General features: G+C 40.6%; 1 protein-coding gene across 3 annotated transcripts in view; it reads right to left on the bottom strand.

Annotated features, from left to right (window-relative positions):
* Positions 1–25,407, bottom strand: part of lrch2 (leucine-rich repeats and calponin homology (CH) domain containing 2) — a 37,998-nt gene extending 12,591 nt beyond the window's left edge. Inside the window, exons 1-17 of one of the 3 annotated variants that reach the window (XR_014913537.1) lie at positions 25,065–25,319; positions 16,247–16,391; positions 15,864–15,990; positions 14,931–15,036; positions 13,681–13,817; positions 13,345–13,475; positions 13,094–13,181; positions 12,003–12,099; positions 11,780–11,877; positions 11,580–11,647; positions 10,496–10,600; positions 9,729–9,797; positions 9,394–9,456; positions 8,206–8,254; positions 7,901–8,041; positions 3,639–3,689; positions 3,488–3,551 (exon numbers count right to left, since the gene is read on the bottom strand). Coding sequence is in view for 2 of the 3 variants with exons in the window: in XM_085420418.1 (XP_085276544.1) it covers positions 3,488–3,551; positions 3,639–3,689; positions 7,901–8,041; positions 8,206–8,254; positions 9,394–9,456; positions 9,729–9,797; positions 10,496–10,600; positions 11,580–11,647; positions 11,780–11,877; positions 12,003–12,099; positions 13,094–13,181; positions 13,345–13,475; positions 13,681–13,817; positions 14,931–15,036; positions 15,864–15,990; positions 16,247–16,391; positions 25,065–25,299 (1,774 nt within the window). In the remaining variant the exon portion in view is untranslated. Of the gene's footprint in view, positions 1–3,487; positions 3,552–3,638; positions 3,690–7,900; positions 8,042–8,205; positions 8,255–9,393; positions 9,457–9,728; positions 9,798–10,495; positions 10,601–11,579; positions 11,648–11,779; positions 11,878–12,002; positions 12,100–13,093; positions 13,182–13,344; positions 13,476–13,680; positions 13,818–14,930; positions 15,037–15,863; positions 15,991–16,246; positions 16,392–25,064 lie in introns of all 3 variants that reach the window. The other 2 variants (XM_085420418.1, XM_085420419.1) reach the window with 2 other exon arrangements.
* Between the last annotated feature and the right edge of the window lie 454 nt (positions 25,408–25,861).

The following is a 25,861-nucleotide window of genomic DNA, read 5'->3' as shown; positions in this document are numbered from 1 at the left end:
CCATTCCTTTGGGTTTACGAGACACAGTCTGGCTGATTTAGTTTCATTTCCTAGTCAGTGAAGGTCTTCTTTACTTTTATCAAAGAGTCTCTGCAGGTTCTCAGTCATCAAAGATGTTGTTGTTGTAATCTAAGGAGCGTGGGAAGAAAGCAAGGCGAGAGGTGAAACGTCTTCAAGAAACTTAAAGACGTCCAGTCACTTTCTTTCCAACCTCCTTAGACTTTTATAAAAGAGCTTTTATAAAAATCGGAGCCAATTCAAAGAATATCACCGTATGCCAGGTAACATATAACAGGTAAATTTAAAAGAAAATTAAAAAACACTCCAAATAAGGCAGACAGAATTTTTTGCATTTAAATACAAAATGCAGTTTTTATATGATTTTGTAAATTAATGAAAACAAAGCTATCCAAAGCTACCTGACGCCCTTGTTAAATCATGAATTTACTGCGACTGCTCAAATTTTTTACAAAGCTAATTTCAGTGGAGGTAAACTTGGAACAGTGGTGAAGTTTGCCAGGAGTGTGCCAGCGGACCAAAATTACTCCATCGTAGACTCATCCAGGAGGTCACGAAAGACCTGAGAGTCTTTCAGAGTTCATGATCCAACAATAACAAAAAGACTGGGCAAAATTCCTCCACAGTGATGGCAAGTTCTCATAAATGTTTGATTTCAATTCTTACTGCTATGGATGGGGCAACCCTGGACAAAGAACCATGCAGACTTGGATAGCTTGTTTCCCCTTAATTAATAAAATCATCGTTTAAAACATGCATTTTGTATCAACTCAGATTATCTTTATCTACTATTAAAATGTGCTGATGTTCTAAGTGTAGCGGTCCCCAACCCCCGGGCCTGGGACCGGTACCGGTCCGTGAGTCGTTTGGTACCGTGCCGCGAGAGTTGAGGCTCAGGTGTGAAATGTGTAGTTTTCAGGGTTTTTATCGGTTTTCAGCGTTATTTTGTTATCGTTTTTATCGTTAACTCGGTTTTCCTGGGTCTTTTCACGTGTGTTATGAATAAATTTCCTTTTTTTCGGTACCGGTACTAGTTTTATTTTGTTGTATTTATCCGCGACACCTTAAAGGCCGGTCCATGAAAATATTGTCGGGCATAAACCGGTCCGTGGCGCAAAAAAGGTTGGGGACCGCTGTTCTAAAACATTTAACTGTGACAAATATGTCAAAATACTTTTTCATGATACTCTGATCGGTGTTAAAGTTTGTATTTTGTTAGTAGTTAATTTGCAAACCATATATAGGCTAAAAAAAAGTATAACACTTTATGGATTAAACTACAGAAAATGCCTGCATATTTTAAATGAAATTATTTTAAATGAAACAGCCAACATGTGACTAAAGTGCAGACTTTCAGCTTTATCAAAAATGTTACATCAACTATTTAGGAAGTAGAGATATTTGATATTATGACATATTCCAGTTTTCAGAAGCTCAAAATGGACTGGACGATAGTCTGTTCATTGCCAAAAGAGGCCTCTTCCCTCGCTATACCATGACAAATTATGTAAATAAAACAATAGAAGAGTTTTGTCTTGGGGCTACTATTGCAAAAGCACTGTCTCCTTTCATTCCCAGCCTCACAGAAGCTGTGTTAATAATCCAGCAACAAATTCTAATAATCCAGACCTGATTAAAATCAAGGCATGAATAAGACCTTCCATTTCACAGCGTGACACAGTAGGACTCAACCTGGTAATAATTAAGTGATTTAGGGAAGAGCAAACATCAAAAGTTAACACTTAGCAAATGTGGCAAGCGACCAAGAGTTTCAATTATCTTAGGTAAAAATCTCTCAGGGTCACATACGAAAAGTCGTTTTCTCCTCTTCAATTTCAGAAGAACTGTCAGCCGACCAACCTTTAACAGAGTCTAAGCAACTATGCAAGATCTGTCGCTCAGAAACATCCTGGGGCTTAAAAGAGATAAATAACGTCTTTGAACGTTGTCAAAATGTGCTAAAGACGCAGGAGGTACAGCAACAGTAAAGCCTCCAAGACAGAACCTTGTAGTACACCATAATCAAGAAAAGTCGAAGACGACCTGAAGTTAAAAGCAGCCGAAAAGAAAGGAAAAGATCAGACAGATACGAGGCAGAAACCGCCCCAAGGCAGAACCTGAGACACACACTGAGTATCTCATTCAAGTAAAATGTGACGGTCAGAGGTCAAGCAACACCAGCAAAGCATTCTGCTTCAGCACTGTGCATCAAAGCTCATTGGAGACTTTTGTCCAAAACAGTTGTGAGCAGCTTAGCCATAACCTTTAAGCCTTTTAAATTTTTTAAAGACCTTTGCACAAGGCATTAGTACAACTTGGGCTTTCATGGTCACTTCTAACGTATTCCTTCGATGCACTTTATTTTGTAAAAATTTATGCTCCTTATTTTTTATTAGAATTCCAATAACTTTCTTAATTTTACTGATCAGTGTAAACCGCTGCGATTATTTTTGCTGTGCACTGGATAATAATAAAACTTCTTCTTCAATATGAGGCCCAAAGAGACACTGATGCAACTGAAGGAGACAAACAAAAGGTCGTTCTTAAAAAGAAAGACTTGTTAAGCCAGTTGAATTAAAGATGAAAGTCTGCACTTCAATCACATCTTGATCGTGTGACTTAAAATCGCCAGTGTACAGATGCAAGATTACAAAAATTGCGAACAGATTGTGGACATGCATTACAAAATGCTCAGCTGGCACTGCAGTCTACGCAAGGCAAGGATTAGCTCTTTGAGATTTATAGTCAGAGAGAACATGCAGTCAGGAGGTTGTCACATTAATCCTTATTGAAAACTGGCAGATGTGATTTTTCCCCCGACACTGTTTGTTTTTTTTGCTTTTGTTTTTTTTCAGTAGGTTAATTCACGATTTATTATCCTCCTGTCAACGTAAAACAAGTTTTATTTGTACATCCAGGAAGATTTCATGACTGTATCCAAAAGCTGGTTATGGGGATGCAGACCAGCAGTTCTTTAGAAAACCCTCCCTAATTCTTGTGAAAGAATGATGAGACTCCACCTTAAAAAAAAGTGACTCAGTGTGAAAACAAGGCATTCTTAACATTGTCATTTCAACAAATATAGGCATCGACGATGTTTTCCGCGGTAACACATCCTTTAGACAGAGTTGCTTATTTTACCTATGATGTCTTTAGAAGGGTTTTTTTTTAGTAAGTAAACACTATTGTTTTGTTTTTTGCTCAATGAAATTGGAACATATGAGAGAGATCTTTTTTCATATCCACACAACATGTAAAATGTAACGTACTTATATCACTTCAGCAGTTTGTTTTTTATTATCTTTTCAAATCGACGGGAAGGATGGGTTCTAACCGTCTGACTGACTTTATTTTTGTTACTATTTTTATGCCCAAGAAACCCCCGAGACAATCATTCCAGTGAAAAGGAAAAGCACTGAGCCAAACGATTCAGACAGTGTCATTTAAAGAACAAGGACATATGTGTTACCTGATCTTGGCTTAAGTCCAAACACTGTCAGGGTAGTGCTGAAATCAGTGTTGCGCAAACCCTCCTGAGGATAAAACATTCACATCCAATTCAGAATGGGACGCAGCATTAACACTTACACGATCTTTTAAGATAACATTTTCATACCCACCTCAGAGTCAGCGTTGCCACTCGAGTTTTTGCGAGCACTTTGGCATTTGTACTGTCAACAAAAGAGATAATTAGATCTTTGTTTCATGCTAATTGTTCATCTCCTGTTCTATTTATGGAAGCAAACCTGGTGCTACATGTTTGTTATTCATTTATCTAAACAGTGACACGCTTATTAAAAGAGTGATCGGCACATGTTTATACATTAAGTGGCTAGTGTGCCTCTAAATCGCACAAAAATAATGGAGCGAGTATCTTGCCCGTAGATACTGTGCTATGCAGACTGAAGGCTGGAAAAGCCAGGGATCAAACCGCCAACATGGCCATTAGTAGATGACCTGCACTACTATGCCGTTATTTTTGTCCCTCTATTCTAAATGCACGCAAAAAAAAAAAAAAAAATTGCAAGTGCAAATGTTGCATTTTGGGGAGAAAATTATTTTAAGTGAAGAAAAGTTTAATTTGAGCCAACAAAATCCATTGCTGCATACAAGAAATGTATTTCAGTGTTTGCTATTATCCATATGCACACACAATAACAGCCCCTCTCGCTCAGTTGTTGGGATTTGTTCTTGCTCAGATCTCTACTCTGTCTGCTGACAGACACCTGCGGACCTGTTCTCAACATTTCTGCACCCTGTAGTGATGGGTCGTTCGCGAACGAAATGGCTCTTAGAGCCGGCTCTTTGACGTGAACGATGAGAGCCGGCTCCTTATCGCGAGCCGTGACGGCTCGTGTTTTTTTTTTTTTTTTTTCTCTCAACCTCTCTCTCACACTTTTTTCCCGCTTCACTCTGCACGCGAGCCTTGTGCTTTACGCTGGGCAGAGGGGGGAGGGGCGGTAGTTACACTCAGTAGCACAGGAACAGAGCCAGAAGGAGAGAGAGAGAAAGAGAGCCAGGGACAACAACTTCACATTAGAAAGGTATAGTAATCATCCACAACTATTTTCGGTTGCAGATGATAAAGGATTCAGAAAGTGCGGATTCATGCGGGCCCATATGACAGAGAATGTGCATGTTCTTTTTGTTTTCATATTATAATTTATATTTAATTGTGTTTTTCAGTGTTTTGTGTTGTTTTCACTTTAAATTTGTAAAAGGAAACAGCTGAAAATTTAAATAGTTAAAAGTTGAAATGTGAATAGTTGATTTTTGTATTATATGATTTATTTATTACATTTTATGTGGCGTGAATAAATAAAAGTATATTTACAGTGGTCCCTAGAGACAAAGCACATACAAACTTCAAATCACGTACGAACTCTGAAGCATGTACAAACTCCAAAACACGTACAAACTCCAAAACACGTACAAACTCCAAAACACGTAAAAACACGTACAAACTCCAAAACACGTAAAAACTCCAAAACATGTAAAAACACGTACAAACTCCGAAGCACGTAAAAACTCAGAAGCACATAAAAACTCAAAACACGTACAAAACACAACAGAAGTGCTCCAGGATGCTGGGCGCAGTGTTGAGCTTTTGTTATCTTGTGGCTACACAATCCAGCAAGTACCAACGACCGGATTTGGTGTGTGATAGTAACAGGTAGATGAACTTTTTTTTAAATTATTTGAATATATTTGAGTGCCTGTGTATAAATACACAAACAATACACACATGCTTTCAATTGTGTAATTTAAGTGATCTAGTAGCTCTGCTTTGGAAGTTCAGTTCATGCTAGAAATGTGTTTTGGAGTTTGTACGTGTTTTGTCTCTAGGGGCCACCGCATATATATTTATATATAAACATATATAAATAAAACCACTTTTTTACGTTAGTAATTCCTTTTGTGCATAATTTTATATTATTGTGAATAATAAATTAATTAAAGCAACAAAACAACCTGAAGAGCCGGTTCGGAGCCGAAAGAGCCGGCTCTTTTTAGTGAGTCGAGCCGAAAGAGCCGGATCTCTAAAAAGAGCCGGAAATCCCACCACTAGCACCCTGCGCGCTCACCTCTTTCTGTACACCCTTATAAGTGTGCCACAAAACCAACCAATCACAGACTTTGATGCAAAAATACTGATTGGGTGTTAGGGTCTCCAATCAGCTCGCTAGCTACTGCATTCCGGAAACACGGTCCAGAATGTAGCTAAACCCATTTTCGGTTACTATGTTTAATTATTTTATTTTAAAATATATTATTTTTCAAGACCATTATGGTTTTAATCTAGTTTAAACCAAACCACTCCACTGGGTTTAGCTACATTCTGGACAGTGTTTCCGGAATGCAGTAGCTAGCGAGCTATTGGTGACCAAAACAGCCATGAGAATTTTTTGCATCCAAGTCTGTGATTGGTTGGTTTTGTGGCACACTTCTAAGCAGGGGTGCACATAAGTGGTCCGCAGGTGCGCATTCGCTGTCAAAATAAAAGACACGCACCAGATAAGAAGTTGCAACGCGGATTTGCGTACATATAAAAGGCAGTGTTTTTGTCCGCTAGAGTGGGATTTTCACGGCATATTCTGCACCACATCTCTGTGCGTTCATCATTTGTTTGAAGCCAGCTCACCTCCTGCAACCACTTTTCCGAGAATACGAGCTTCTTTTGTGGTTTGGACTCCTGACATTTCTTTGGAGGTGGAGGAACACCAAAGTAATTGCTTAAAGGAGCTTGCTTCTTCGACATCTTTAAGAGTTCTAAACAAATGCCTGTCCTCCTCCAGAAAATCTTATGTACGCAAACAATGCAACTTCTTATCTGGTGCGCCTCTTTTATTTTGACAGCGAATGCGCACCTGCAGACCACCTATGTGCACCCCTGCTTATAAGGGTGTACAGAAAGAGGTGAGCGCGCAGGGTGCAGAAATGTTGAGAGCAGGTCCGCAGATGTCTGTTAGCAGACAGAGTAGAGATCTGAGCAAGAACAAATCCCAACAACTGAGCGAGAGGGGCTGTTATTGTGTGTGCATATGGATAATAGCAAACACTGAAATACATTTCTTGCAGGCAGCAATGGATTTTGTTGGCTCAAATTAAACTTTTCTTCTCTTAAAATAATTTTCACTCAAAATAGAAGCCTTTGACTTCCGTGTTCACAATCAGTGCGACTCTAATCATTCTGATAAAGTCATGCATTATTGTACATTTGGAGATGGCTATCACAGAAAATCAGATAGAGCATGCAATTCTGTCTGATAGCACAATGTATCCTGCAAGTTAGGGCTGTGCCATATGACCGATATAAGAATTCTATCGTCCGATAACGATATAAATGACAAAAATGTAACATTTTCTGTAAATTCTGTGAATCTCGGGCAGCTCGACTTGCGGGAAGTGTTTCCAACTGCGCGTCATGTAGCTGGAGTCGAGTGTTTTAACCGATGCATGAAACTATACATTTTTAGACAGCCGCCTTTTTCATTGTTTGTATTTATTACACAACGTGCTGCGGGGAAAAGCCTGTTCTAACGGTTGAGTCCAAGGTTTATTTTTTAGCACCTGGCGGCTCTTTTTAAATTCTCATCTGTAAATAATCTGCTCTTTCACGTGATTCAGTTTATTTTGAAAAGTCTCAACAGGATCTTGAGCTTTATTGTGAAAGGTTTATGTGGAACATAAACAAGCGGACACGCGATGCTGTTACCGTCGCTGTTGCTAACGACAATGCATAAAAACAAATGCTTGTCTGTCTGTAGTGTGGTTATATTAAATATAAGAGAAAGAGAGAACTTTAAGAAATTAATATAGCCACTACAGTGACCATCAAAACGATGAAAATTTTTTGCCGTAAACAGTTTATTTTGCGACACCACGAAACAAACGATAGCGTAAAAAGAAACATAGACGTTTTTAAATCGTCATCCGATATATATCGTTATATTGAACAGCCCTACTGCAAGTAGATGCAATCTAGAAAGTCCCTGGCCCATCTGCTCGCTCAGCATCTGGGAGCGACAGACATTGTTTTTTCTTTCCAGCAGTCTCCAGAAATCCAAGCCAAGATTATGTTTTGGTCTGTTGGTAGTTGTTTATGAATACGTGTGTGAATGCATGCATTTTTTGTTTTGGTCATGTAGACACTACATTTTGTTCTTCACGGGGACTGTTTATCACCTGCATTCATCCAAAGCCTAAAGAAACGTGACGGATTTTGTACAAGTGCAAGCACAGAGTACAAGCAGACTACATGCAAGAGAACTTTTGGTGGCAGAAATTTCGTCTCTTGTCTGTAAATTCTACACATCCAAATCCAGAATGTGTTTCAAAGACATTACTAAATATGCAGTGAGAATCTGGGAATTTGCACAACCTTCAGATAATCTTTTCGTAGATACTTGTTCCGCCTGCGGTCTTCATTCTGATTGAGGACAGGTGGGATCTCAGGCCACTTTGGCTCTGAATCAGACTGATCTGTCTTCAGACAGCCATCAAAGGAGCAGGAGGAAGAGGGCTGTAAACACAAGCAGTTAAAATTAATCTAAAGAAAATCTCTATAAAACTCTGCGCATCTTACAGAGAAGAATGGGAGGCACAATCAAGAAAAAAAACACAAGCCTGGAAAACCGGGCGTGAATGAAACACGGTATGTTTGCTTTAAAGAAAGTAAGTTGGTACCTGTCCACTCAGCACTGACGCTCCACTGCTTCCTTCATCTAAAGAGGCACTGATATAACAACACAATAACATCACAAGCTTTTGTTTGACATTCAAATACCATGAAGTTATGTTACATGCAACTAACAAAAGAGATTAGGGTCAACAAATATTTGGAGACAGGGAGACAAACTGTGCATGACTCACACCGCCAGTCACGTTTTGGAAAAGTTGATGCGTTCTAGAACAAATCTGGCTGCTCTGTGTTACTCACAAACAAATCTGTGTGCAAGACTCCTGTATATCTCACAGCTAAGTGTTACTGGAGAACACCACCGAGCTGCCCTGTGATTAACTTGAACAACACTTTGGAAGCTAGTAAATCACGTCTGCAGCAGTTTACTGGCCCCGGACATGTTGAGTTCAGCTTGAAAAATGTGAGAAGCAGCTGCCCATAAAGTGGCACGGTCTGACTTTGAGTACAGTTTGGGTGAAGACCCGTGAGGTGATCTTTGTGTGCAAGTTTCACTAAATCCTAAGCAACACTGTTGATTAGTGATTAGTGCTCCCCATTAGTGAGGAGTAGTGATTCTGGTGGACGCTGCCCAGACTGAGGACTCTATCGCTTAAGCTGCCAGATAAGACAAGAAGTCATAAAGATTTAAATGCAACAACACACAATTTTAAAATAAGCTAAATAATTAAAATTTTAAAAAAATCAGTAGCGCAGGAGTAAAGCAGGTAACCCTGGGAGCAATCCAAAAATGGAATAAATAATGAATTTTTAAAAATACATTAAAAAAAAAATTAAAAGTAAGGTCACAATAAGTCTTTGAATGATAATGCCAGAAAAAGGAGGTGGGTTTAGATTGAAAGATTTTAGCGCTTTCAGATTCTCTCAGGGACACCAGCAGAAAATTCCATCAGCAGTCCATAAAAGCTAAAGGTTTCCTCCCCAAATGGCAGATTGGCACACAAGGAACGAGAGGGCACACTGCTTCGCACGCTTGTAAGCATGTGAAACGTACTGGAGTGACACCATGAAGTACTTTAAAAACAAGCAGAGAGGATTTAAGAATCAACACAAACTGACAGGTGCAGGGGTGGGTATTAATGTGCTTTCTTAGCAAACGTGAGTTATTTTATCTACAAAAGTTACATCTCTCTAGTTTTCTTTGGAAGCTGAAGACGCACTAGCACAGAACTCACCTGCGAGCGGTCTGAGGTGTGAGTCTCGGTTTGCTGCCGGAGCTTCCAGAGTGACTGAGGAATCTGCAGACGGACACATACGGCAAACAGACGAACACAAGAACTGTTCAAACAGGCTGAGATTACATTGCACATGCAGTGCATGAAATATTTTTTGACCATGTCACAAAAAAACCCCAAAACCTCAGTACACTGAGTCACCAAACACTGAGTCACAGGAAGTGAGTGCAAAGAATCAAAAATAGCTGCTACTTTATTCTCGTAAGACGCCTGTATGTATGAAATTAATTTGAAAAAGCAAACTGTAAACCATGACAAAAAAAAAATCGCTCTACCTGTGTGCCCGGCCGGTCACTCTCCTCCTGTGAATTAGACTTTCGGCTCTGCAAATTAAGGACCGTCGTCTAAGAAGCCACGCAAACAAGCAGTAGGCAAGTCGGGGGAACAGGAGAAGATCAGGAAATGGCAAAAGTGGAGAAGAAAAAGTCAGGTAAAGCTGATATGGGTCTGACTTGCAAAGACAAAAGCGGTAAAGTGCAGTAGGTAGAGATGTGGCGTAAAAGATTGGGCAGGAATGCTGACGCAGTGGATTTGTTCAATGAGTAAACCAAACTGTCCAGTTCACTGGAAATGTAGACTTCGATGCCTGTCTGTTTGCTCTGTCAAACCACTTACAGGACTATTACTTAAAATTTCTATACAGCGGGGCATGTATTAGTCACGGCACATTTTTTATGACTACTTTGCAAAACGCTGGCATCAAACTGATGAAGCTTAGGCAGTAATGCTGCTTTGTTTTAAAAGTCACGCTCAACGACTTTGGAAAATTTTTAAAACAACTGTGTTTCTTTTAAAAGCTCATGATGTAAGCCTACTTTGTAACGCTTTCCTATACAGAAAATTGTTAGAAAGGAATAGATTAATGAGGACTTTAAGCGGATTTAGTAATGCTGTTGGTATTATAGGCTTGCAGGGAGAAATCGCTGTTAGGCTAACTGCAGAAAGATGTTACATGAACAACACGGATTTAAGCAGCTAAGCAAACGCTGATGTACCACACAGCTACTGTTATGTTACGAGAGTAGACGTGAGGGCCACACACCTGTTCTGCTGCTCCTGCTGCAGAAGCTGGACAGCAATCTTCCTCAGGTCAAGCACTTCCTTCAGCTCATCGTCCTCTTCCTCAGCTAGCTGCTCCTTATCAGAACTGGGAAAGGTGAGGAACAAAATTACTATCAAGTGATTAATTAGAGATATATCTAGGTGTGGGCACACATCCATTTATTATTTTCTTCATATCCAATTCAGCTTATCCCAGCTGCCACAGGGCAAAGTTTGCCCACCCCCTCCCAAGCCTGGTCATCAGTGTGTCGCAGGGCCAGCACATTTACAGACACGTGTGGAATCCCCAGTTAACCTATTATGTTTGTCTTTGGTTTCAGGCTGAGACATGCAGATGATTAAAGGGGGAAACCTGCTGGCACCACTCATCATCGAAGTCGCTGATTGATGTGAATGTCAATGCAATTTGGTAGAAAGCCATCAAACTGTGTCATCACCTAACGCGTCATTTCCAAAGAGATCTCCTTGGTAGTACATGCACAAAAAAAATAAATAATACAAAATGTCTTTTTGTGTGTGCTAAAAGCTCTGCCAAACCAAACACCAGTCTGGCCGCCACTTGCGATAAGAAACAAAGTGAAAGTTTTTTTTCTGTTCTCTCACGCCCCCTCGCTCTTTCTGCGCATGGTTTCCTCTGGTTCCTGTAAATTGCTGGAGTGGCACACCTGGTCTGTATTAACCACTCCTTGGCTCCAGTATAAATACCTAGGTCTTCCCACTCACTTCTCATTAGAGCGGGTGAGCAGTGTGGCAGTCACGCTAAGGCTAACCACTCCTGGTGTTTTCATGTCTTTTATTGGATATTTCTGATTCAGGTTTTTCTTTCAACCCGCTAGCCTTGGGGCACACTGAGCCCAACATCTTGGCTGTCCACTCTCCATATGCCTCATCTCCGGGCTTGCTTCCCGAAAACAAGTTTTGCTCTGTTGGTCTGTCTGGATCTGATTTGGGTAGCAATTAGCACAACCTGTGCCAGCTCACCTTCCAGCGAGCGGTTACGTTACCCTAAAAAGTCCAGGGGATGGTGGAAAGTAACAGCATTGCACACACAAAAAAAAACTCACCCTGACTCCTCTTTCCAGCTGTCTTTATCTTTGCTTTGGTGAGACATGTTAAGAACTTTCTCCAGTTCCTGGAACGCACACAGGGACATCACGTCACGTCACGGGACCAAGCACACAGAGATAGATATTCTCTCCCAACGTGTCTTCAAAAGATTTCCCACATTCTTCTCGGTTTTCTAGACTGATTGATGAATTCATACCTTTATACAAGACACATGACTGCTTTGCTGCCCATTGCACTCTGACAGAGCAGGATCCTCGTCCGGGTTGGGCTCTATAAAGTCATAGAGATCCTGATCTGATAGAGGGAGGAAGCATCCGCGTTCATCACATGAACTGTCACATTTTTAGGCACTTTATTCAACAACCCCGTGTCTCTGTTATTGCTTTCAAAGGGAATATGTGATACTTATTTTCGGTAACCTTTGCAAGAGTCCATTTTGGAGAGGAGTGACAGGGCGTCGGCACGGGCTGTCTCTGAAACTTGAGAGTGCAGGCTGACAGTGTCATCGTCTGAAGGCTGAAGGAGAGGAAAACAGAGGAATGGGAAGTCAAGTTTCAAATGCAATCAATTCACCTGAATTATTACTGTTGCTATTTTGGGTATTTAAATGGAAAAGGATTAAAAGGAAAAAAAAACCACACCTGCAACACGTGACTGTAGCATTTGCCAAGTCACGTTTACAGCCTTACTAAGCAACTTTAATGAGCAGATATATTATGTATATATTCAGTTCCTCCATTAATGATCTTTTGAGTTGCATTTGTAGTTCTTTGCATGTATCCAGACATCCTTCTGAAAGTATCATTGTCTCTTATACTGGTTTGGGTCTCGTCGGTTATTCTCCTGTCACAACAATGAGCTCACACAGTGTTTTGCAATGCTATAGCTTACAGGCATAAGGGAGGCTACTCAAGTTTTGGAGGGAAGTCCTTTAAATATGTTATTCAGAGCTGCACATTTCCACCTTCTACTGTCACATCAGTATTTTTCCATTTGGATTTCTGCCACCTTCACAAAGCTTCACGTGTTGCTGCTGACAACCAACCTCCCTGCACATTTGCTTTCCATTATCCAACAGTGCCCTGCAGGTCACATCTTGCCACTTGGTCTAGTCAGATATTTATGTTGTTTTACCAAGTGTGCTAACATTTACTTCTGTCTGTATTTTTTTTTTAAACAACAGCCACCTATAAAAACAGCTCATATTATATCAAGAAAATGATACGGGTTACCCTTTCATAGTTATATATCTCAATATGTGCTCTTTCTTAAGTAGTAAAATGTATTTATTTTCTCACACAAGAGAAAATAAAATTGTATTCTACTTTCTGGGGCGTGGCTCACCTAGGAGTGACAACTCCCTAATATATAAGTCTGTTTAAGCTTTCAAATCCACCCATCACTGATGAGATCTGGTTTCAGAAAAATATAGCTCAGCTCGAGGCTCCAAAACAGGAAGGCACAAGTCAGTGAGTGATGTCACATGTGTGACACTTGTTTGGACTCTCACCTCTGTTGTAGACAGCCTCTTGTCACCATTGTCACTACCAATTCCAGAGTCAGGACCGTGGTTCTTACTTGGGTAAAAATCTTCCATGCTGAAATTGTGCAAAATGACATAAATTAGACAGCATTAAATGATTAGATAGCAGAAATGCAATGCATGGTGTTTTTAACAGAATAGAAGTGATAAATAGATGCATTATGATATAATGATATACTTGATGATGGTTGCAAGTAAGTTAGTAAATCTGTCAGCACCTATCTGTTAGTGGTTGCGGTAGGCAACGCTTGCCAAGAGAGGGGAGGTCCAGGGTGTCTGGTTTCTTATCCATCCTACAAGCCTGCATGTTCAGGTACTTAAATATGTGCACTTTGCCTTTAAGACAAATCTGAAATAGATAAACACAAAATGTGTTCTTGAAGTCACTCCAACCACTACAGAGGGAACTACAAGGAAATCCACGCGGGTGGATGGGTTAGATGTACAAAAACAACCACTATTTTTTTTTGAAAAAAATCCATAAACCTCCAATTGTTCTGTACATCTGTTCCCACATATGGGCAAAAGCACCACCATAAAGCAAATCCTCATACCTGTGCCGGTGGAGACTGCATAGGGTTGTTGTCTAGGATGATGTGCTGCAGTTGCCTCAGCTTCCTGTAGGCTGGAGGAATCTCTGTGATCTTATTGCAGGAGAAGTCAAGTCGGATGAGAGGCAGGTCAGCCAACTCTGAAAATACAAATAACAAGAAACTGATGTGCACTGCTTCGACTGCACAATCATCAGAAATTTGTATGTGCTGTTAGGGTAGATCTTATAAAAATAGTTTAACAACATCATTAAAACAGAGTCAAGTTCTTGTTTTTGGGCTCTTATCTTAACCCTGAAGCAACCACAATAATTCAGCAAATAAAAAAAAGATCATATCTGGTCATATCTGTATCTATAAATATGTTAATACACATTTTTTTTCAATTGCTCTGTTTGTCATAATGTACTCTTTCCATCCATCTATGGCAGAGGTTCTAATGTTAAGCTTTTCAAAGGTACTTTAATGTAAAAAGGGGTTAACTTGACTTGTGATTAAAATGCATTTCATCCTTCAAAATTAATGGCAATATTTTGCTATGGTTCTTACTTTAAGGACATGTAGAAATATGGGTAAAAGTATCTCTAACTGCTTTTAAGGGGATTTTTTTAGTTCATTGTGTTGAACACGTGATTTTTTATACAGAATTTTATAAATATTATTAATCTGTTAGACCGGTTTATGTATATATTTTCACGGACCGGCCTTTAAGGTGTCGTGGATATATACAACAAAATAAAACCAGTACCGGTACAGATTTATTCATAACACACGGGAAAAGACCCACGGAAACCAAGTCAACAATAAAAACGATTAAAAAATAACGATAAAAAAATAATAAAAACCCTCAAAACCATAAATTTCACACCCGATCTTTAACTCTCCTGGCCTGGTACTAAAAAAGCCACGGACCAGTACCGGTCCACGGCCCAGGGGTTGGGGACCGCTGTGTTAGACAACAGCACAGACTGCATGGATTCATGTGCCACACGTAGGAATTGCTCGAGTTGGGCTTGTCAATTCAGGTATCCTTAGTTATTCAGACATATATTACTATAATTTATTAAGTTGCCTTCTGCTATGTGTGCTACTGTGCCAACAGTAACAAGACAGGCAACACAAAACATAAAAAGCACAGTTGTATCTCTTGGCTCTGAAAGTCTGGCATAGATGCCAAAATGTCTCAGTGATGCGCAATCAATGCGTCTCAAGTGAAAGAAACACACAGAGAGCTTCATGAGTGATGGATTTACCATCAGGCAGCATGTGAAGACTATTCTTCCTGATGTTGAGTTCTCTCAAGGCTTGAAGCTTTCCAACTTGAGCAGGCAGCGCCTGGATCTCGTTTGAGCTCACGTCCTGAAATCCAACCCAGCAGGGGGAGGCAAAGAGTGAGAAACGGAATTATTAGCGTTCACTCTCTCACCTCTCACACACACATACATATCGTTAGCTTCATAGCATAATTGCCTAAGTCATTTGACTAAGTCAATGACTTAGGCACTTATGCTATGAAGCTAACGATATAGAAAAATGGGAAATGGGTGCAGCAACTTACTGAGACATGCAAAGAACATAGAAATATAGCATAAAAGGCAAAGGCAGAGTTTGTACAAATCTATTGAGCTTGGAAGTCCATATTTAGTATGACCACCTTTATTCTTCACCACAGCCTGAACTCTCTTAAGGCAGCTTTTTTCTCATTTCTTTAAGCAGTCCTAAGGCATAGTTCTCCAGGCTTCTTGAAGGACAATAAAAGCTCTTCTTTAGGTTGGATCTTTTGTTCTCTTCTCTTTCATGATCATCTCGCACTGCTGCAGGTAGTCTTTCAGGCCTGTCACATTTTCTTTTGTCATCACTTTGTCCAGTTTTTAAGAACATACTGCACACCATGCTGAGATATGTCAAGTTCTTGGCTAATAGCTTATTGGGAATCACCTTGTTGGTGTAAAAATACAATTTTATGTCTATCGAACTGTGTTATCTGGCATTTTCTTATAGATTCAACTAAATGAATTGGAACAAACGGTTGTGTTTTTGTGACAGGCTGCTAGTTAAAAAGTGCCTAAAGACACAATTTAAAATTGATTCTTTGCTAAGTTTTCTGTTATGTGTAGACAGAACACTGGTGTATGTGCCTCAAGCTCTGTACTGTATACAAAGGCTGATGTATACAGGCTGCTCACCAGTTCCATTAAGTCTTTGGCCTTGCCAATCTCTTCAGGGATGGACACAAGCTTGTTGTTGCTCACAAGCAAAACCTTCAGGGGAAGGTTGAAAAGGTATTTCGGCAACACTGTCAGAAGATTTCGGCTGCAGAGAAAGACAAAACAATGACCTGCATTTAAAATAGCATACAGAAGCGTGTAACACTGAGACGATGGTGACTGGGAATTGAGTTGTAGCAAAAGAGGAAACATCTCTTTCGCATGAGCATTTTCACCCTGTAAGTAAGGTGAAAGGGGAACAGGCACTTTTTTGGCATATAACTGAATACCAACATTCACTCCTTTTGTATTCAATTAGAGTCTGAAACAATAATAAAAGTATAGTGTTAGCAATGGCTCACCTGATGTCCAGATAAGTCAGCATCTGCAGATTGATAATAGCTTCTGGGATGCACTTAATGCAGTTGTGGTAGAGGTTGAGTGACTCCAGGGGGGCAAACAGACACACTTCTGGGGGGATTTCTGTGAGACGATTCTTAGACAGATCTGCAAGGAGAAGAAACAGAATACTTGTGTGCATAAGCACACTGGTGACAAACTCATTATAACCCTTTAACATCAGTTATGTGTGCTTTTTGCACAAGAAGCTATTTCCAAAGCCTCGAAACACTGATCAATACATATCTGTGACAGAGCAGTAGGAAACGTAGCTCTTCATCGAACGTTGGTCTAATATTACACCAGAGTCTTGGGCTTTATAGGTTTGAGTGCTGCCGGCGGGGTCATACGTCAGTATTTCCAGCATCGATCTCACTGGGAGTGGCACGTTAATGGCTTTAGATTTGTATGAATGAGTGGAGAGTGTTGGAACTCATCCTACATCTGTCGTTTTTTTTTTTTTGAAAGACAAGTTAACAACAAAATAAAATAACCATAATTTTTTTTTCTGGGTTACTTTTTGAAGAGAAGAATCAGGTTTGCTGAGGCACAGAATAATTTATTTAGGATCCTTTATAGGATTTATCTCTTTTTATTAAAAGAACGGTCAAAAGTGAATGAGTTCTATGATTGCATTTAACTGAAATAAGTCTTTTTATACAAATTCAACATATTTGCAATCATTTTATGATATATAATAGAACAATACCAGAGTAAACAACCATACTATCAACTGTTAAGGCTATAATAGCATGGCAGCATATCACAATGGCTAAATTGTTTTTCACGTTTAAGAGCTTAGTTCACCTTCACTCATATTAAAACCCACGCCAACAGTTAAATGTTAAGAGTTTTGCATGCATTTCTTAGTTAAGATATCAACAAAGTTACAAGGAATTCGTCTTAGGAGTCACTATTGTCCCTTGCCAAGTTCAATGCCAACCCATCTCAATCCTGTCACGACGTGTCACCTACAGTAAAACACCCGGTGCCAACTTCAAGGTGTGGCTAGAAAGGAAAATGAGTATGAGTCACCTTCTGGTAACCACAAATGGCAATAACAACTGTTGACAGTACAGCTAATGTGACAGCTCTCCTTGTCGAGCTGTCTGTTGTGTCGCCTGATAACACTGAAGTTAGCTTCTAAATTGGCAGAAGATGAATGTTTAGCACACAGATTTGATAAGTAGGACACTTTCGTGTTTGCCAAACATATCTGTACAAACAAATGAGGTCAATTTTACCATTTTTATGTCGACCGAATCAGACGAGGCCTTTCGTTCAAGATATTTTGTGTAAACGACAAAGCGACAGCAGAAGTAGCGGTTAAACACGCTCTGTTTAACCGCTGAAGGCAGTTTGCTAAAAAAAAAAATCATAGCCATGCATTAATGAGCTACATGCATGTGCTTTTGTTCTGCAACAGGAACATGAATGTAATCTCTGCTTCCACCCCCCATTTTTATCTGCCTGCTGTAATAAAATATTTAGAATTCATCCCAACAATGTCAAATAAAGGAAGCATACAGATACAGATGCTTAAGCTCATTATGCAGATATCTGTCCTCAGCCAGCATTCAGAATTTCCACATGTATTCCAAATACTTACTTTGGAAAGTCATATTAAATAATGTTTATCCTATATACTGCTGATGGTCTTTGAGGCTCAGTCTTCAACCTATGTTGCAAGAGGAAAACAGGAAGGTTCATCCACTGAAACATGACGATTAAATTTCACTGCTACCTGCCAACAAAATGTAAATATGCCCTGTGATCAATTGAAGCATAGCTTAACTCTTTATTTTCTTTTAAAGGTCTTTAGATCGTGCCCACATTTCCGCTTAAATAATCACTGACCCCGTGCACTTTAACCAGAAACACAAGGATACTTGTAAGGTTACCTTGCACTGCACTGAATTCCCCGTCAAACACTTATTGATTCAGTGTCTATAAATTATGTGTGTACGTGTCTGCGTGTGTGCTGTTGGTATTCTACTCGTGTTTCACTAACCTAAATCTGTTAACACAGTTACATTATGAGGATGTCTGCTACAAAGTAACATAAATCACTACCTACTAAGATTAATGCCTTTTTAAAGGTTGGGGAAATAGTAGTTTAGATCAGAGGAAATTGACAGTAAGTCAAGTTAATGTCCTTTAAATTCTTTGAGAATGTGGACACATTGGCACATCACTTTTCTAAAAGCACCTTACACCGCAACCTGAGTCTTACAACTCTGTTTTTCTACTGTACACATGCTCACATACGGATAATACACCAGGGTTCGGTGTAAGGGTTCAGTATCGTGGCAAGGACATTTCAACATGAGGAGAGTAGCAGGGGGTTAGTGAACAACCCGCTCTCCCTCCTGAGCCGTGCGTGTCTGTGTCCGTGTGCGTGTGTGTGCACGCGTGAACAATCTTGTCTTGTGAATTATCTCTGGGTGACAAGATAATTAGAGTGAGGAGCTGCTGCTGCAGAGCTCCAGATAAACAGAAGGCTTTCAATTATTCTGTCCCACATAACCAAAGTGCGCTATCCTTTGCTTGGGAAAACCAAACACTGCTGCGCCTCCATCCCCTCATTATGTGAAATTACATATAGGCACCACTATTTATTAAACAACTGAGCTACAGTATAAAGGTTTTAATGAAACTAAATTCACTTACCTGCTATTAAATGTTACTGTTTAGTATGAAGGATATCGTATCTAGTATTTAAATATGGGAAGTAAGGCCTTTATTCATTCATCCCCAGTGCAATGTAACACCTTCTCTACTTTTACTGAAGGTTGTTATCAGCTATGAAAAGAAACTGACCCGAATTGTATTGAAATGGCCTGATTTACCTGCATTTTAACATTACATACTATATGTTGAACCTTTCGCCCCATTCGGTCAGATTACAAGATAGTTTGAGGAGAACAAAACCGCCTGAAGAATCAGACAAACTGAAGAATCAATAATAAACTAGATATTTGTTCCATATCCTTTATATCAGATGTCAGTGTCCTCCGTGATCTTAGTCATTATCACTACTTGTCGGACATTTGATTGCAGCAGTTATTGTCTGGAGGGATAATTCTTGTTTTTGTTGTTTGTTAATTAATACCAGGGAAAAGAGAAAGTTGCATTTATTACATACATGCCACTAATACATGAAAGCAGATTAGCTTTCTGGTGCTACTAGTCTGATTCCTAATATGGCTTCTCACAATAGCATTTAAACAAAAGTGCCACTAGTTGCAGCAAAACTAGTGACTAGTCAAACTAAAACTAGTCAGTTAAAATGACCAAACGTTCAGACAGTGGTTATAGAAAACTAAGGTCAGATAATATGGATTTAAAGCTCAAGCAGGTTTCCACAGATAGGCTCTGACTGTGTAGTTGTCTATGGGCTCTGACAGCAGTCAGTAAGCAGAAGTGAGAAGCAGACTATGACACAGTCAGCAGCACAAAGGGAAAAGAAGCCAAAGGGTTAAGGGAAGCAGAAATTACCACATGGGGAAAGACTAATGCTGAGGTCACAAGGTATGCACGCTTTCCATTAAGACTAAACTCTGCCTCTCCCTCAGGCTTGGACCTTGATGCTGTAACCCAGCTGCATATAGTCAATTCCCCCATCTCCCTCCACACCCTAATCTGGTCCCACAACTGGGTATTCTGTGTTAGTAGCTGAATCATCTGGGTGATGGGGGAGCTGGGGGGTAGGTGGAGACAGGCTTTATATGCCTGTCTATCTTTTCCCACTTTTCCCTCCTCCAACCTAGGCCACGCACCATCTGCAGCGCACAGTGGGTCTTTAATCCACCTGCTTGCAGCCTCAAGCTCCCACAGAACAAGGCCCGCCAGGCAGAGAAGCACTCCACCAAGGCTCCACGGCACCATCAATCTATTCATTTGTGTTCGTAGTGCAGATGCTGCTTGGATATGTCCTTCCATGACACAGCAAAATGAATACTAATTGCTTTCTTCTGGAGCAAACAGTGAGTCTCTGATCAGCAAGAGACTGATTTTGAAGAGAGGATAAAAATAGCTTTAAGTTGCTATTTAGAAATTCAGCTTGTTATCACTAAGTTATTTGTCTCTAAGCTGCAGGAAAATGAGCCCATCATACTCTATTTACTGTATTCTGTCAATAATGCCGCAGGATTCAGTTTAATGAAAACATGGAAGGTGCATGTCAAGGTGTCAAGGAGATGATTAATTGGGGTTAATTAATTTTCACCCTGCAGCAGATGTGCCACAGCCACTATGGCTGTCAGGATTTGGGTGTGGTCCGGTGCTGCGGGTTGGACCGTGCAGAGTGCTCTTTGTGAGATTTGGCCTTAGAGATCGGGTAGTCTCTTGATCAGCTGCGTTTGTTCAGCTACTGTGCAGGGGTTGTCCGTGAGAGCTTGTAATCACCGTCAGGCACTAACGCGGTCCAATTGATCCATGAACCGCATCCTTTGATCTCTGCCCAATCCAGATGCTTCAGGATTGGGCAGAGACATGCTTCAGCAGCACCCGGTGTTGACAGACACACAGACACATTAATATGCGAAAACATTAATATAGATATAGATGCTATAGATGTGCAGAAACGGCTTCTTTCCCTGGACCATTTGGTCTGTAAACAAACACTATCCCCCTACACCGCATCCCTGTCCACCCACCTACCAATCTGAGCCATGGTCTTAGTAACCCTCATCACTCAGGCCACTCACAAGGACTCTACTCAGACCAAGTCCTTTGCAACCTGATCTGTAATGTGTGCCTTTCCCTTGTTTTGTATATATTTCTCCTGTTTGTTAGTTATTCCTGCTGCCTTACTATTTTTATTTACAGTAAAGGGCTATTCTATTCTATGATCATAGGCTTTTCAGACGTATTTGATTTTTGTTCAAACTATTTATTATACATTTAGCGCCTAAGATATTAACCCCAACATTAATTTTTCACTGAGTCTATTACACCAGAAATTAATTGAATGAAATTAAATCACATGTCAAGCATTTGATTCATGTTCCTATTTTTAAATGAAGAAGCAGACACTCTGGTTGTGTCACACTACACAAATTTGGACACTACAAATGTCTGATTGGAAAATTCAGACATGCCACATTGTTCCTGTTAAATTCTAACACATCCTACTTTGAGACGACACTAAAATAGTCACACTCTGTTATATGACACACACATTTCTAATTTACTGTGGTTATACCTTCATTTGTTGAGCTTTTTGTCACGCACGTACGCCACGCAGATAAAGCCTAGCTGCGAACTAAAAGAAAAATTCTGTGAACATGTCCTTGGTGCCTTTTTAAAATGTGAATGTTACTTCTGTTGAACGTGTTTGTAACTCCAGTGCTTTTTAAGCTCTTGCTTCACAGAAAAGAATCAATTAGAGACCACCGTTTCATTTTCTGATCATTTTACATTCAAGTCTAAATGTTTAACAGTGGCATCATTAATATACAGGCCTGCGTCTATAACCCAGTCTAGGCGTGGGTGAGTAAAGGCCTTTATCTCTGATATTTTTCAAAGACTACCTTCAACTAAAGGAAACTAACAATTTTCTCAAAAAGGGATTTAAAGGAAAATTTTATGTTGTGTCTCATATATAAGACATAATTATGGGACGACTCTGTTGCCCGAAGCGCTTGCTGTTCTGCACAGGCTTTCAGGAGAGACAGAGGATGTTTGATTTAACAGAGCACAGAGAATGAGCAGCACTTTTAAAGCCTTTGGGGGGCGTCAGCCTGCTTGAACTTTAATGAGCTGTGGCGCTTTCAGTATTTACACTGGTTGATTATTAAGGCAGAGAATGTTTGCTTGATACTTGTGTCCTTGTGGAGGCCGTCCTTGAAGAGTTTAACTTATAAGGAATGCAGCAGCACCTTGTGAGATTTACTGTGCACACAAAGTCCCACAAAATCGAATAAAGAATGCCCAAGTTGCATTTTGGCCCCCTGTTTCAAGGACTTCCAGTATCTTAGTGGGCTTTTTGGTTTGTTCTTGGCTGTCAAATTATCTCTTTTTGTGACAAAAACTGCATTACACGCCTTTTTTCACTTACCTCTTCATTTTGGCCATTAAATATTAGATCAAACTATTAGTGGATGACGGAGTAATTAGCCAGACAGTGACGTGTTTATAGTGTGATGACAGATTAGGTGCGATCTTCAATTGTGGCACAGCCATTAAAAATGGAAGATAAAACCACACACTAAATCTAATGCATGTATTGTTGATTAAACCATAAATGAGTCATCATGGTCTCCAAGAAATCCCAATTTGAAATGTCTTTATTAGCATTTTTCCTGAGAAGTCACAGAAACAGCTGGTGTAAACTTGGCTGAATATCTGACAATAACGCACACCTGTGAAGGTACGGTGAAGGCACCTCGCGGCGGTGGGGTAATGGCAGGTAGAGGCATGCTGGGGTTATGAACCAGATAGATGCACTAACCCGCATGCACTTCTACACAAGTTCGGGGCAGCATTCTCAGCGCTTTCCCTGTGGGAAAACAACCCGACTGGAGACAAACTAGCAGCAGCACACTGCAAACGGACACCCTCGTGTGATGTCCGCTCCCTTTTTGGTTGCTGCTTAGCCGTCAGATGAATCCGTTCGCTTTCTAAGAGCAGCAACGCAATGTTATCGAAATAGCTTATCACGAGACATATCAAGAGCCACTTCTTCTTTTTTTAAACGCCTTTCAGTTTTCAGGTGTAACAAATAATGTAGCTTAACAAGCTGGGTCTTAGTTTACAGAGCTGGCACTGTTCAGTGAGGACTGAAAGCTGCAGCAAAGACTTATAAGAAAAGATGCATTAAAGTTAACTTTAAATTGCATCTGATTTTGACTGAGCCAGCAAAAGTGACACCGTTTCTATTTGCAGCAGAGATTGCAATTGATGTAAAGGGTAGCGCCGTGAGGTGTTGATCTCTCTTCGCACATCTGAAAGTGACACTTCCCTTCTGGCACACCTTTAATTTGACAGAGTGAAATGAAGGCGTGAGATACAAGCGCGAGGCGTGCAGCATTTACAGCACCTGAATTGCACTGGCACAGAAATATAAACCTTCCCACCTCTTCGAGTTATCATCGCTGTTATAATGAGCACTCCAGATAATAGAAGCTGTTTCTAAATTTAAAACGCAAATAAATAAATAAATAAAACTCTTGGCAGATGTTTTGACTGAAGTTCAATGGAGCAAAGCTGACTAGTAGAAGAGCAGATCATTACAAAGACGGCCTAACAGTCTGTAAATAGTTCACCCCAAACTTCCTGTTTTGCGGTTTGTCACGAAACATGACTGGCAATCTGTGTAAAACAAAAAGGCCCTGAGCTCCTCTGGGTTATTAATGGTGTGTATTGTTATAAGTCCTGTTTATTCTGGAGAATTAGCACATATGACTATCAAATGAGCAAATTTCCATAGATCTGGGTGGACAAGCCCACTCACAAAACGATTACTAACGACTAAGAACAGCAGAGCAGCATGTAAGAAAATAGTTGGATTATAGCTTAGTACTGGAAGACATGTCTGCTTGTTCAGCAAACCTTTCACCTCCTACCAAGCCCACAACTGATTTTCAGTGGCTGGAGCCCTGTGCATATCGTGCTTTTTGCTTTATTTTTGATTCAGTAATTAAACAAGTCACTTTCAGGTGTGCTCAAAGAAGACTGTCTAGATGTGAAGAGGTTCTGAAATCTTGGAGTAGAAAATTTTAACACCCTGGGGGTACGGGTAAGGGTAAGAGCTGCACATGATGACAGATTAACACCAGATGGTCTATGGACACATCAGAGGAGGAGACTATCATTTCTGAGATTTGGCATCTTCCACATGCTCATGTTAATGCTTGGAAATGATAAATAGCAAGCCAGTATTACCAAAATTACCAAATGTGTGCAAAAAGATGAATATATGTATGTCTACCCTAATTAAACGCACAGCCACTGAAGTCAGGCCATTCCCAATAAAACTTATGTATGTATGACCTCACACTGATAACACAGACTGCTGAAAAACGTGACACTAATACTGACCCACTAACTACGGTTAAGGGTGACCCAGAAAAAGATCGCCCAATAAAGACATGGGTTAAAACAGGAATCAGCCTACACGTGAAACCAAAAGTAAACCCGTGTCTTCCTCCTGTCTGGTACATTACAAGCTACACTATATGGGCATATACAGCCAAGCAACCAAAGGGGCGTGAGGCTGCCAGCAAGTACCCTGCATCTTTTGTCTGATTGTGCCGAATATGAAAAAAGCCGCGCGCGTGTGTGTGCCACATGTTCATCACAAATGATATTCATTGAGCAAGAATCACACTCTTCGTTGCCGCAGTCTTCATTCGTGTAGTGCTCCAGCTGCCCCGTGCCGAATCAGCTGCAGCTTGGTGTGCAAACCACTGGACAGCACCTACTTGGGTGCGCCTGCCGTCTCATTCATGTGTCTCGGGGGGCGGGGGGGGGGGGACTGAAAGCTACTGGCGTCGACCAACACAACAGCGCACTAAACTACAGATATACGAGCCCCGGTGGACAGTAATTACAAGCAGGATGTAGCAAATGTGCATTTACAGAAGTCCGCGGAGTACACGGTATACTCCTATAAATAATGTCACGTTATCATAATCCTACACGTTATTGCGCCTTTATCCACAAAATCGAGATAAAATCCATGCACAATGCGGACATGCTGCATTCATCCACGAGTACGTGTTTTCTGTTGGTTTACGTTTTGTTTCCTGTAGTCCTCACGCGTGCACACCAACCCACCTGCTTGTGTTGTATCGGTGAGATCGTAGCTCATCCCCGGGTACTCCCTCAGCTTCCTGCCGCTCAGGTTCAGTATCCCCGAGCACACGGCATCCTCCAGAGCCCGGTCCAGGCTTCGGGCCGTGTGGTGCTGCTGCTGGAACGGTGTGATGCCCGGGCTCCAGTGAGGTCCGGTGGGATAGTGATGGCTTTGTAGAGCGGTGACAGCTCCCACGCCTCCCTGACTGGACGCCATTTTTTAAAAGAAAAAGAAAAAAAGAAAAGAAAAAGAAAAAAAAGAAATTACTCTTACAATAATAACAGCGCACAGCGGCAGTTTCTCCGCCCATGCGCATACACGGTACATTCCCAGCACGGACGCTAGGGGATGGGCTTCTGAGGTATTGGTGCTGCTACTGCTACTACTGCTGCTGCTGGTGATGATGATGATGAGGGGATATGGTGGCCATTTTGGGCTTTTAACCCTTTTTTCTCTCCATCTGGTAATAAACACCTTTTAACAGGAGACCCAGAATGACACAGGGGGCACAAGCATAGCACATTAATTGGTGCACTGTAGATAGTTATTTAAAAAATGTTTAGCGTATAAAGGTTTATTATAACATTGAAATAAAACATATATAATCTAACATGTTTCTATAGTACAGCTCTCATCACATTCACTGGATATCACTAATCATTTACTGCTTTACTGCTCCTGGTTGTCTGAACAGTGAGTCAAATAATTATCCTCTTCAGTCATTGTGAAAACTTCTCCACCATCATACCCGGGTCCTAATGGGGCATTCCACTATCCC

Source organism: Rhamphochromis longiceps, linkage group LG10, assembly GCF_057381845.1.
Source record: "Rhamphochromis longiceps isolate RC_006_pf linkage group LG10, R_longiceps_female_GT1.1, whole genome shotgun sequence".
Taxonomy (NCBI): Eukaryota; Metazoa; Chordata; class Actinopteri; order Cichliformes; family Cichlidae; genus Rhamphochromis; species Rhamphochromis longiceps.
This window is presented reverse-complemented; position numbering and strand designations above follow the sequence as displayed.